The 13,530-nt window shown below is 44.7% G+C and overlaps 1 protein-coding gene across 3 annotated transcripts in view; it reads left to right on the plus strand.

Annotated features, from left to right (window-relative positions):
- scube3 (signal peptide, CUB domain, EGF-like 3) overlaps positions 1 to 13,530 on the plus strand; it is a 62,379-nt gene that overhangs the window by 19,161 nt on the left and 29,688 nt on the right. For all 3 annotated transcript variants that reach the window (XM_071543488.1, XM_071543490.1, XM_071543491.1), the window contains exon 4: positions 7,478 to 7,612. In XM_071543488.1, the coding sequence (XP_071399589.1) occupies positions 7,478 to 7,612 (135 nt within the window). The remainder of the gene's footprint in view (positions 1 to 7,477; positions 7,613 to 13,530) is intronic.

A 13,530-nucleotide genomic window follows, 5' to 3' on the forward strand; every position in this document is an offset into this window, starting at 1 on the left:
CACACCATTGTGGCATGAAAGTGAAGCACCATTGACTAATCAAATGGTATATAGCCTTCAAGTACAAGCCAGTCTTTATAAGCAGATATCCAGCTCTTGCTTTGAGAGGTGAAAGGACTCTGAAGACTTTTTGGGAGAATGTAACTCATTCTAATTCCCTGCTCCGCACTGCTAAGGGAATAATCCTCACCACAAAGAGAGGAGAGGAAGAGGTATAGCCAAGGTTTCATGTTTAGGCCCCAACTTCCTCTTCCAGGTTTAAGCTCCTTTGGCCCCTGAGAAAAGATTAGTCCCCTTGGCCCCTGGAGCTAACTGGAGTGGCTCAGCAGCTGGCGCTCAGCCGGGGTCAGACCAGTCAGAGCCCTTATAGAGCAGATGTGTCCGAGGCTTCAGAGAATGAGACGTTCACCTGATCCGCAAAATTCACCCTGAGTTTGGAGTCTGAGCTCTTCGAGGTGACTCTCCTTGGTTTTACCCCAATGTTCCTCTTTTGAAAAAAGCTCCAGCGGTTTTATTTTATTTTTTCTGCTTGTCATGATGACAGCGCTTAGTCCTGGTGTTAACCTACACACTCCTCTTCTTTGTACCTACTGCTTTCTACACCAACAGCCCTCCAAGGCCCTGCTGTGCTTTGACCAGTAGGGACTACTGCTGAATAATTAATCGGAAGATATTGAAATCTCAATATGAACTTCTGCAGTTTCCAAATCGCAGAGGGTGCAATTAATTGTGAGGAGCATCCAAAATAGACCTCTAAACGAGATAGTTTAGTAATTTTTGGACCATGAATCAAGTACAGTATTGGTGAAAACCTTTCATCTTACTCTAACTCAGTAAATCCTGCTACTACCATCTTTTTTTTTTTTTAATAAAATCACTTTTAAAGTTCTAAAAAATGTATGACAAGGAAAACTTATGATGATATGAATCACAGTTTAAATCGCAATTGCAATATTCTGTCAAATAATCACAATTAAGATTTTTTGTCAATATCTTTCAGCGCTAGTAGGGAGCGGTCGGTGCAGCTCTCTGTTCAGGGACAAGAGGGCCGCAGCACATGCATCCCCATCGAGGTATTCTCTCTTTGCTCCCTGCCGCACGCGCCGCATGACTCCTTGTAATTGGATGTGTTGGCAGCATAATGACATTGGGGCGGTGGCAGCAGGCGCTAGAGCGTGAAGCAGAACACAGCCCGCGCCTCACTGGGGACGCTCTGGTTTCTGAGGTCTTCCCCGTCTGCCCCGTACGCCACACAAAGATGTCAGGGAGTCAGCAACGTGGAAGCAATGCAATATCACAGCACACTGCCTCTGTCTGCGCAGAGTGAGATGTCACTGTATAATTCACCTCATGGAGAGCTATTGTACCCGCTCAAAATATCTGCTGACGAGAAGTAGTGAAGCATAACAACTTTACTACATCTTTTATAACTGTCATGACCGGAGTCTCGCAGACGTGATGGATGGATGGTACTTAATCACCACACCTCTTTCATGACGAGGCTGTAAAGGATTTTTAGGGTCTTAGGAAAAACAGAGGAATCAATGTCAGTTTAATCCAAAACACACATCCTCTTAACAATGAAAAGCAGATGCAGGAAGGCTATTAGTTCCCACTCTAGTACCAGCGTCCCCACATTTATGACCTATGTGTTTTGTTTTAGGTCCTTCAGAAACCTAAATTCCTCCTTATCATTGGTACGGTTCATTAAACTCTCTCAAGTAGCCAGTGTGGCGCTTAATATCATTAGCATCTGTACAAACACCGCCTGATAGATTTACAACCACGAATCACAATTTTCTCAAACCTTTAGCTTCTACCTGGAACATTATACTTCTGGACTTGGCTGATCAGAGCGGAGCCAGAAGACTGCACATGCAAGATAAAAATACAGATGACATGTGTTCCCAGGAAGCGATAATGCCAAGATCCCATGCAGCCCATTACCACACTGAGCGTGACTAGCTGGAGGAAAACAACAGCAGGCTCAGAATAGACTTTACACATGTGTGACAGCTAGAAGTCTAGAGCGCCACCACGCTGTAATGATTTTGGCCCAGAGAATGAGCTCTTGTCATTGTATTATTTACTTATTCATCAGTCTCTGCTCTCTCAGGCAGCGCATGTTACTCCCTTTGCTCAGGCTCCACACACAGCTTAACAGGCCATGTTCCTTTGATTTTTATTGACCAACACTGATTTGGTTTGTATTGATTTAGCAGAGCTCAATTCCCTGTGCAATCTATAGGGAAATGAATGCCCTTTTACTTTAACCTTCCTCAAAGACATAACATGATCTATAACGCAAAAGTTACGTCATTACAGCTTTGAAAAGAGGGTTTTGAAGAACTGCTTTGTGGTAGCAACTGAGCACAGGTCGGGTCAGTCAACACTGTTAAGTGTTTTTCTAAAGGCTCTGTATCAGGCAGTACAAAACATAGTCTCACAAGAAAATTGCATTACAATCATATTTTTCTGTAGTCATTTTTTGGCCAATCACATTGGCAATTCTTCTCAGGATCTTGGATAAGTCCTTGATAAGTTTTATCTTTCACCCCAATCCACCATGAAGTCTTTGAGCGATCGCTTGGTTGAGCCTGCATCCCAGCACTTGTAATCCTCAGGGATCGTGTTGCAAGGTTGGCTAATCAAACAGGAGGGTCCAGGCTGATGTATTATTGACCAGGTCCTGATGGGAAAAAGTAGTCATCAAAGAGCTCCACGTTGATTTTCTCCACAGCCTTTGAAGCACACTTAAATGCATTCCTTTAAGTGCATTGGCCACTCTTTCAAGGTAGTGATGATAACCCCTTCACTTGGACTGATAACATTTGATTCTGTCCTGGATGAGATGCCCTTAACTACCCCCACCTCCCCGAGAGCTGTCTGTAACAATCTCCTGACTGTTTGGGATGCAGTCAGGACAACAATGATCTGGTTAACTCCTCCGCTGGCATGACCCAGTGTGAAGCCCATTATACCCAGAAGGGAGCCAGGTAGTACAGACGCTTTCGGAGCTTAGCAATAACCCCACTCACTTCCCTGCTGCGGATGCAAATACCCTGCTCTCTCCCCAGTGAGCAGTCGCTTCGCTGTTGTTGTGACATGCAAGGATCAGGTTTGGACAAGAGATTCTCTCCACAGTTCAGAGGAGAGGAGCTGGAGTGATGAGTTGCGGGACGGATTTGAGATTGGTGCATTAGCCGGCTCCTGAAGAGTATATCAACACACTCTCTCTCTCTCAGGATTGTTCAGTCCCATCCACCATGAAATGAACAATTCCAGCTGAGCCCACTGGCGGGGCTTTGGGGGAAACTCAAGCCTGAGATTGGGCTTAGGGATGTAAGCATCCAGCAGACTGGGAGCCGTCAGACGTCAGCGCAGGGCCTCTCGTCTCCTTGGCACAAGGCTGTCCACCCAAACACTTATCCTGGGGTTTGTTTTTAAAATACTTCCAGACTTGTTTTGGAGGAACAGAGAAATACCATTTAGTATGACCTTAGCTCATAGTTTTTCATTTAGGAAAGAACTCAGCGAGAGATTGGAAGTGGAATCTAAGTCTGTGCTTATTTATCAAAATGGTTACCTGGGAGACAGGCCCAAAGTCTAAAAAGCCTGAGTTCAATCAAAGCTGTATTACTTTTGTTTATGTAATAGCATAAAATCAACCCTCACTGCTGAATTAAGAATGAAATGCCAAACAGAGATTTTATTCATGTTTGCGTAGCAGATGTGGATCAGCTAGCTGTATTTGACACAGTGGGCCAGGCAGTATAACAGACAGGAAGTACTGGAAGTAATAAATTGTTCAAAGCTAAATACTATAAGTGTCTTATGGAATCAGCTTCCAATCTGCAATAGTCACTCATACCGCTACGATTTAAGAGAGTGTGTGTTGCGCAGATGAGAGAACATGAGTTCAGGCAATATATCAATTTATACAACCTCAGCTGACATGTGTCTGGTCGGGGCTGAATGTTTGTTACCACACAGCCAGTTTCAGTGTGTGTGCACTCAGTCGTCCTCTCAGCCCGGGTTCAAACCTGGCGCCGTGGTCACTGCTCAGTCAAGTGGCTGCAAAAATGCGCTGTGTCATTGAACTCCAGGAGCGACGGAGAGAAAGAGGAAATCCTGTAATCCTGTTTAAAAAAGAAGGGATCTTGTTTTAATTTTGGCTAGCTGTGTGTGCCGCTCCCTCCGTACTGATGCCCAGTCAAGCCGAGCCGATGTCTGCTCACCTACTAGAGCGGCACGGCCGCAGCTCCCCAGCTGTTCTGCCGCCTGTCCCTGCGCATGGCTCCGATTTGCTGCCTTATTAAAGAGTGCGTGCCTCTTCCACTCCTGTAAAATGAAAAGCCCAAAGACGCCAGTGTCCGTCCTCTCGTCTCCTTGTCTCTGCTCTGTCTAGACCACAGAGACGGTTCTGTCTGTCGGCTCCCAAGCAGTGGGATGGATGCATGGACAGCTTTCATGACAGACATGGGTAGTTTTTCACTTTCTCTCCCCATCAAAAACTCTGGGTCAGCAATAAATGCCCCAAAAGTCGCTGAACCTTAAAAAAAAAAAAAAAAAGGAGAATGAAAGAGTTGAGCGTTTCTCCAAAATAAGGGTTGAGGAGTTTCTGTAACTCAACCACCATGTTTACATGGCTCTAAAGCTCAGCACAAGGCCAAATGTTATATATACAGTCAAGGCTATCTGAGAAACCAGCAGACATGGCCTCCGCAAACACAACCAATCTCTTAATCTCTCTCCGTTTGAACCTTCCTTTTCCCTTCTCCTCCTCCTCGAGTGAAGCAAGGATAGAGCAGAGACATGTCTCATTTTTCAGAAGTGAGGCAGCCTTTTTAACTTGATTAAGACGTTTTTTTTCCATCCACTCAAGAGAATTTTTAAAAATGTTTTAAGTCCAAATAACATGAGCACTTCTCCTGGCCATGCCAGAACCCCTTTCCGTTTGGAAATATTTGCTTTGGACGCCAGCCTTGCCCAGCACACAACACAGGCAATTATGGGAGCTATTTAAACAGGAGAGATCTACTGACAGGCGACGCCTCATTTGGAGGGATGAAGGAATCAGGAAATGAAACCTTCATTGATGCGCCGAGGGTATGGAAAGAGAATTCCTCCAGGCCCTTTGAGGCTGGTTGCATATCTCATGGGCATTTTGTTCATGTGTTGAGGACTTTTGTGTATGTGTAGCCTCAACATGTTTGGGTTTTTGGGGTTTGCACGTGTGTGTGTATGTATATGTGTGTGTGTATGTGAGAGGGAGAGAGAGAGTCTGTGTGTGTGTGTGTGTGTGTGTGTGTGTGTGTGTGTGTGAGAGAGAGAGAGAGAGAGAAAAAGAGGGAGAGATTTTTGTGTATGTGTGCACGCGTGTGTGTTTGTTTGGGTGTTCGCCCATATGAGTTGTGGAGTTTGGGTTTTTTGGTGGCTACTAACAGTTTATCTGCAAAGGTGCAGCTGCAGGTTGCTTGCAGCTACGGTGAGCTCAAAGGTCTTCTCTCTGTTGCTGCCTCTTTCATGATGGAGAGATGAGACCATGAAGTCAGTACCAAGGCAGCCACATGGGTAAATGCAAGCCTGCCCAACTGGGCTATTTTTTAAATTGTCCTCCTTTTACTCTGACCTTCAAGTCTAAATGTTAACTTTGCTTCGCACTTTTTTTTTTCAAGAGTGCACTGCTTCACCTGGCTGCAGAGTGATGGTTTTCCCATCGGCCACAAGTGACATGACACATTGTTTTTAGAGGGAAGAGACAGCACTGCTGATGGAATGTGAGAACAGGACAGCAGACTTGGCGAGCCTAAGAGGGTCAGGAGGGTTAGCCGCCACTAACCTACTTATCAACTCCTGAGAGTTTGGTCTAGTCAGGTGCCACTTTGTGTGTGTATGTGTGTGCATGTGTTCGTACATTTCAGCATGTGTATGTGCATCCATGCGTGTCTGCATGTCTGTGTGAAAAAACCAAGAGGACAGAGTGAAGTTTAATTTCTAACTCTGCTGGGCTGAGAATTCCCCAGAAAGGAAACTTAATCTAGAGGCCTTCTCAGACTGGACAAATAGACAGTAAATTAGTTTCGCATGACGGTTTATTAAAAAAAGCCTTGTGTATACAGCGGATTATTGATGCATCGAGCAGGGGGCTGGATAAGGTTCCAGTGTGGTCGGTAGTGAGGGACAGAGCCCAGGTCTCCGGGGGCAGAGAGAATATGGAGCGTCACCTCCAGAGCCGCAGCACAGTCACGCACAGGGGAGGCTGGGGCCGCCGAACACGCCAGACGGATAAAAGCATCTGCGCAGTTAATATCGCATTGTGCAAGGCCTTTCGTTGTGAAAATAAATAAATAAATCAAAAGATTAATAGACGTTTCGTTCGCTATTCATTTGTTCCTTTTTCCGAGTCACGCAACGACTGGAGTTACAGTTTCTTTCCATTCGAATGGAACAGCTGGAAGTGCGCTATTAATTATCAGCGGGATTGATACAGCAAGTCAGCAGCTATAGCTCATGGTCAGTGTGTCGTTTGTTTTGCGTTATGCCCTGTGGCAGAGCGACGCCTTTGTGAGCGATCTGCCTCTGTGTGTGTACATTATCAGGTGGATCCACACGGTCGCTCGTTACCCTCCTGCTGCCCTCCTCATGTCTCTTCTCATACTGCCAACACTTTCTCTCCCCTTCCCACCTCGACTTTTCCTTTCTCTCCCCCCCCCCCCCCCCCCCCCCCCCAGCTCCTTCCCCCCCCTCTTCCCTGCATTCCTCCAGTCATGGGGCTGACAGACACTCGTCATCAGCAGGTACTCTGGCCCAGGTGGATCAGGTTTCCCACTTGCCAGAGGATTGTGCTGCATGTGCATTTTTATGGCTTAGTGCTGCACAGTTGGAGGCTTTCAGTGCGAGGGTGGTGTGCTGCCATGTCAGATAACCATTAAGGAAGACACGACCTCCTCAGACACCTCCGGACACAAACTCCCCTGGCTTTTCATAATAAACAAACACATATTTTTTTCCTTGTCTTTGTCTTTATTTTATGACCTTTGCACTGAAACCACGCCCGAGTCGTATTTTATTGACTTGATTGCAGAGGAAGGTAGCTGCTAAATATAAATACTTACTTTTTAGCGAGGTCCACAATGAAAAAAGGAAATTATTTATACTGAGAGTGTAGGAGAAGCAATTTTGGAACCTGAATGGTTTTCATTCAGAGGAAACAATGTATTTTCTTGATTTCCTAGACAAGCATTTTAATTCTACTTGAGAAAATATTTGCTCAAATAACAAGACACCTAATTGGGTAAAAGCACTCTTACCACCTCTGCGTGACTCCGCGTTACTAGTAATTTGCTGTTACTTGGGTCATTACTAGACAACCTTCATACAAACAGTAGTTTACTTATAAGTGGATAATTAAATATTTGATTGGAGTATTTGTTTGGTCTTGAATTCATTTTTAATTAACTCTCTTTCCTGGCAGATGTGGATGAGTGTTCAGAAGGCAACGGCGGGTGCCAGCAGATTTGTGTCAACATGATGGGCAGCTATGAGTGCCGCTGCAGAGAGGGATTCTTCCTGAGTGACAACCAGCACACCTGCATCCAGAGGCCCAAAGGTGAGCCTCCCTGACACAAACACACACACACACACAGGCTGGATTGTATGTTGCGTAGGTCATGTCCCTTTTCATGGAAAGTAACATTTGGATGAGGATGTACTATGATGCAGAGTTTTCATACAGCAGAAACACCAAACGTTCATTATATAAGCAAATGTTGGTCCAACCTTCTGTGAATAATGAGATGAATTGTGCAAGCTGTTGAGAACGGGATCGGCCCTAACAAGCCTAAATGAAAGGTGAGCAAAGGTAAGCATATCCAGTCTGAAAAAAAAAAGAAGAGGATAAATCAGTTTTTGTTTTCTTCTAACCTTTCAAATTGAACCAATCTAGTGCTTGGCAGCATTTTAAGGTATCAGTGGTATGAGAGTGGCCTGCGGGGGACTGGGGAGAAGAGAAAACGATTAAAGGTGTAGCCCGGGGTGGGCGCACCTCTTGTTTATAGAGCATTCCTGTGGGATGGAGACGTGACAGGAGAAGGTACAGAGCCAACCTGCTCCGAGACTAACTCGTCAGACAGAGGAACACTGCTGCGAAGATACATTAACAACACCGTGGTCATGTTAAAGAGAAAATCAGCTGTCAGAAAATATCTCTATTGTGCATATCTTGTTTCCACAGCAATTTCCACAGTGACTGGATTTTAGGAGTCAAGAAGTTATGATAACAACAGTGCAGTGATTATAATTTACAACTGATCTATTCTAGTTTGGTTGAAAAACACAAAAAACAATATATGTCATAAATAACATCAACTTCTTTGGCTTTGTTTTTTGTTTTTGTTTTTTTTGCCAATAATAGCTGATGTTTTATAAACTACTTTTCTACTGTTACTGTATTTCTCCTTAAATTGTGGAAAGGTAGGATGTTCTCATACTGTTTTTACAGCATTTTTCACAATACATGTTGAATAGGAGAGTATGCTTTTTTGGTTTGTAAATTGTTCCAGTTTCATCCCTTCCATTTCCATTACCAAAGGCATATTTTGATAGAAATACATTCACTAATACACAAAATTTGCTTGACTAGAAGGTGATTTCCCTGATGAATCATATAATCATCCTAATTCCGCCCTAAAGCTCTTCAAGCACACTGTAAAAGCAGCCAAAACCTGCTGTTGGAGGCTGAATGCAGCTGAATCTTGACTCCAAAATATGGATATATTCTGATTTTGTCCCTGTGTAGGATCCTTCTCACGTTGCTGCTGTTTGCCACAGTGTATGGCTGCACAGCTCACACTGCCTCTGTTCTCTGTTCAAGAGATGTAAACTTGGCTCATAGCTCTAACTGACAAGTAACATTCAAAGAAAATGAACAGTTGGGAGCACTATCGCAAAACACATTTGTTCAAAGAGTAATTATCCAGCTGTCTACAGATTCCTCAATAAATTTGGGCCAATTCGGGCTGGGACTGGATTGTAGATCTCTCCTTTTGGTTCGTGGGGCTCGCAGCAGCGGTTCCTCTCCAGAAACCTCAAAATGTACAGCGAGATCCAAGTGTCTCTTCATCTCTGCCCTCCTCCGTGTCTCTCCTCTTTCTATTAGTAAGATAACTGCCTGTGCTGGGAGTCATTAGGCTCTGATGTTCCTCCGTCCCCTGGATGGTGAACCAGGAATCTTGGAAGTCTGGTTTATGAGATCAATCTGGCCTAGTGAACTGTCAATGTTTACATTTCATAAACGCAGTGTTATTTGAGTGGAGTGAAACGCTGGATCATGTGTTTCAAAGGACTACTGCTATGTCAGTGCTGTCAGAAACACATTGTGAGCACCGGTCCAGTCTCGCCAAGCTCCCCTTCCTCTCTTTTACCTCCTCTCTCTACTTTCTCTCTCTCACTCTCTCCCTTTCCTTGATAAATGCCCTGAGTCCCTGTTAATCTTCCATTTTTCATGTAATTCTGTCTTTATTGCTTCCAGATGAGATCCATTTGGACACAGAGATTAAAGCTGCCATAAATCTACAAACTTGCTTCACTCAACAGATAGCCGCCCTTCATTGTTTCATTATTTTGAAAGAATAACAGTCAGAACAACCAGTCATCTGCTTATTATTATTGCTGTTATTACAACAGTGTGTGCTGAAGGAAAATGGAAGTGGGGAGGAAGTGGCTCTGCCGACTTATTGGACAATAACCTCCAGAATTGTCCCAAGTATTACTATCCTCGGATGTTGAAAAATTATGTGTAAGTGGCTAAGTCCCTGAGCAAAAAAAAAATAAATCTGCAGAATTAAACCTGGTCAGTGTCCCAGCCAAGTCTGCTTGCAGGAGACCCTGCGCACATACAGGCAGACCTGCCAAGTCTCCTCTTAAATAGCAAAGCCTGGGGTGCAGTTTGCTCATGAGCTTTATCGCTCTCATTAAAAAGACATCAGCTTCCCATTTCTTTCATTAATGGGTCAGGTGTTCCTGGGCAAGTTGTGGGGGTCTTTCTGGGGACAGTGGAGAGGTGGTCACTGCAGCGCCTGGCGCTACCAGTCTGTTTCCCCGCTGGTAGGAAGCCCTTGTTAGCAGAGAGCCTGTGCCAATTAGGCAGCGGGGGTCTGCCAGCCTCTCAGCTAATGACAAGGCTGCTGCTGGCCTGTCTCTTATTAGACCTGCCCTGCCCCCCTGAATAGGAATAACTCTGGCCAAATGAAGGCTCCCATCGTCTGGCTGGCCAGAATGTAACAGTTCAATTTATTCTCCCCAAACATTTCTCCCAGTCAAGAAATAAAGCCTTTGAAAGGCTAGCCAAGGTGCTTAGTGGTTGATAGGAATGCCATTTAGGTCAAGGAGGGTTCCACTTCTTTGCATTTGATTTATTGTCTTTTTTATATAGGAGGATAACAGGGACCCTACAACACACATATGTGCGTGAGACTGAGTCCAGCACATTGGAATTCTGGAATTCCAGGCTCAGTCAACCCACACATCCATAATTTTAGTCCTGTGCATTTCTGAATATCCGGTAGGGTAATTACCTAAAGTGTGCACTGATGGACTGTTACGTAATTTATGTACTGTATAACTTATGTATTCAGCTTTTGTCTTCTCATTGAAAGACACAAAATATGATTTGAAAGTGATAAAAGCCCGGCACAATTAATTTTCAAGACAACACAGTCGTCTAGAACAAGCTCAAGGTAAAGGAAAGATGTAACTCTTAGCAAGAACTCGGGCGCTGTGGATGAAACCTCCTGTCACTCTGCTGATAAATGTGACAGAAGCGTGGCTGGCATCGTGCTGAAAGCTATAATATTTTGCAGAGGCAGAAAGAAGTCTAAAAAGTTCACGCTGGTGTGATGATTATGTTGACGTGACTGAAGCTCATCTCGGGAGTTGCAGAGAAAACGTATTACTTAAAACTGATTACATGAGCCCCGAAGCTGTGTGACTATGATGATAAAAAACATACCAATATAGTGTAGCATTGCAGTGCGCTGCTTTCCCTGCTAGACCAGTAACTCTCTACATATGGCCCACTGGAGCACAATATGCTCAATTTCTTCTTCAAATCATGGTTGCCATAGCAACATATACTCAATGTACTGCAACAGAAATAACAACATTATCCTTGTTGTTCTTTATTAGTCACCTGACTGTGGATATAAGCAATGCTCCTTTTCTGTACAGTATGCCTTGTCATTCCAGGAAATGTTTACTTTGTCAATGAAAACCTCTTCCTGTGTTTACAACTTTCATAGTATCCCAGGGGGGTTGTTGCCCCTCTCTCTCTCTCTCTCTCTCTCTCTCTCTCTCTCTCTCTCTCTCTCTCTCTCTCTCTCTCTCCTCTCTCTCTCTCTCTCTCTCTCTCTCTCTCTCTTCTCTCTTCTCTCTCACATTCAGATATGAACACCTCACACACACACATACACACACACACAAGCCAATATTTTTCAATCTAATCTAGCTTTAGGCACTTTGAGACCCGTTCTTATGGCATTTGGATGCAGACCATGGCATGTGGACTTCAGGACATGTGTTTTGTGGAGCCAGCCAGAAGTGCAGCAGTGCAAGGAATTTTCCAATAAATGTGATCAAATCCACAATAAATGGTGGCATCATATTCTCAGATAGTTCTGTTTCATTGCCATGACATTCTTTCTGGATGAAATCAGCGCACAGTGTCATTGAGCCCTGTTTTTATTGTTTTTTTCTCAGCACAAAATGGATAAAAATATCCTATTTTGTTACAATGTAATAGCCAATTGTCCATCTATAATGAGTGCAGCAGCAGGCTGTGAGACATTTTAATCTCATGAAGCAATGGGCTGTTGCTAGGCCAGCTTTGTTCCAGTGATACAATATTTCATATTTAATGTTATACGGTTGAATATTTACCTATTTGTATTTGTGATAGGGAATGGTATGGGTTAGTTATGTGTGGTCATGTGAAAAAGGAGACCCTCTGTCTCTCCTGTGTGGTTGTCCCACTGTGCAGGACCCGCCATGGTTCCTCCATGTTCCTCCTGTTGGTTCTCAGCAGGTCTGCCTGCCTGTCTGTGCATTGGCTGCAGAACTGTTTTTACAAGTGCAGAAGTGGCTGCTCCATTGCTCTGCAGCCCAACCGTATAACTAGGCTCTTTCCTATTCTAGGGAAGTGGAGCGAAGGGAACGTCCTGCGCTCCCATGGCTACCTATTAAGTCTTTCCCATTAGTCCACCAGCAAAGACGAAGGCATACGGGACACTTTCCTTTCCCTCCTCTTCTCTCTCTGCCCCCCCCCCCCCCTTCTCTCTTTCTCTCTCTCTCTCTTTTTCTATCTCTCTCTTTCCTCCTCTTCTTTCTACATTATCTGTAGTCATTTTCCTTCTTTGTCCAGATTTTCATAGGCCCCATGGCTCTCCCCCCTCTTGAACAAATATACATCAATGGCTTGGGCTCTAGCGAATGTTGCTGCCTTGCCACTGAATTCTCCGTACCTCATTTGAGGCGGGCATCCCTTTTGCTACGGGTTTGTTGAAGGCCATCTCTAAGCTGTCCAGGCCAGCATACTGCTGCGGACTGCCTGAGTGCCAGTGGGGTTTTTCCACTAACACTTTGCTGTCATGGCTTTAACCAGAGGGCCAGACTCCGCTCCTCACAGACAGACGCCTGCTTTAGCTGCCTTCTCCTTTGATTTCGGAAAGAATGTCGCTCTGTAATAACATATCTCTTTTATTAAAGAAAGCTAGCATCCTTTGTTTGCGTAGGAATGCCGGAGCACCTGGATGTGCTCCGCTGTGCTATTGTGTGCCCTTCTGTGTTGAGGAGGATGCCTGGTCCTCTGGAATGCACAGTGAGGTGACCTTGATAGAATGAGCGGAGGAGTGAAGGGGAGAGTGGCATGTCCCCAGCAGGTGCTGCACAGCCATCTTTGACACAGACAGACACACACACACACACGCATACATTATGCAAATGCACTTACATGTGTATGTGAATGCACATACATACACGTACACACACATGCACACACGCACACACGCACACAGGTAGAAATCCAAAGAGAGCCTCAAGAGCCTTTCATAAGCATGTCTATTCTAGTCTGTTTTACCAAAAGTATTCACTCAAAGTATACCACTGTGTCTGTACAGCAGTCAGACTCATTAGGAAACTATGCCTGGCTTGTTTTGGAACATGGCACATCCAAATAAATATGTAATGTTCTTTGTTGCAACCTCACGTGCATGGTATCTTAATAACAGTTGCACGTTGAAAATTTCGGGAATGCCATGTATCCGTCCAGAATGCTCTCGGCTCTCTTTTCCTCTCTCTGGTTGTTTACGCCTTCCGTGGCTCCTTCTCTGAAAAGGGAGTGAAATGAACAGCCTCAACAAGGCCTTTGGGAGCTGGAGAAAATCAGTGCTGGCACAGCAAACCGAACAGTAGCACTTGGATGGTTTTCTCTGCTCTCTATGAAAAGAGCCGGAGTCGGTGGGGATGAGTTGCGTC

This window comes from Centroberyx affinis, unplaced genomic scaffold (genome assembly GCF_046629955.1).
Source record: "Centroberyx affinis isolate AG114_WGS23_722 - 3 ecotype Tasmania unplaced genomic scaffold, CSIRO-AGI_Caff_v1 ptg004325l_1, whole genome shotgun sequence".
Classification (NCBI taxonomy): Eukaryota; Metazoa; Chordata; class Actinopteri; order Beryciformes; family Berycidae; genus Centroberyx; species Centroberyx affinis.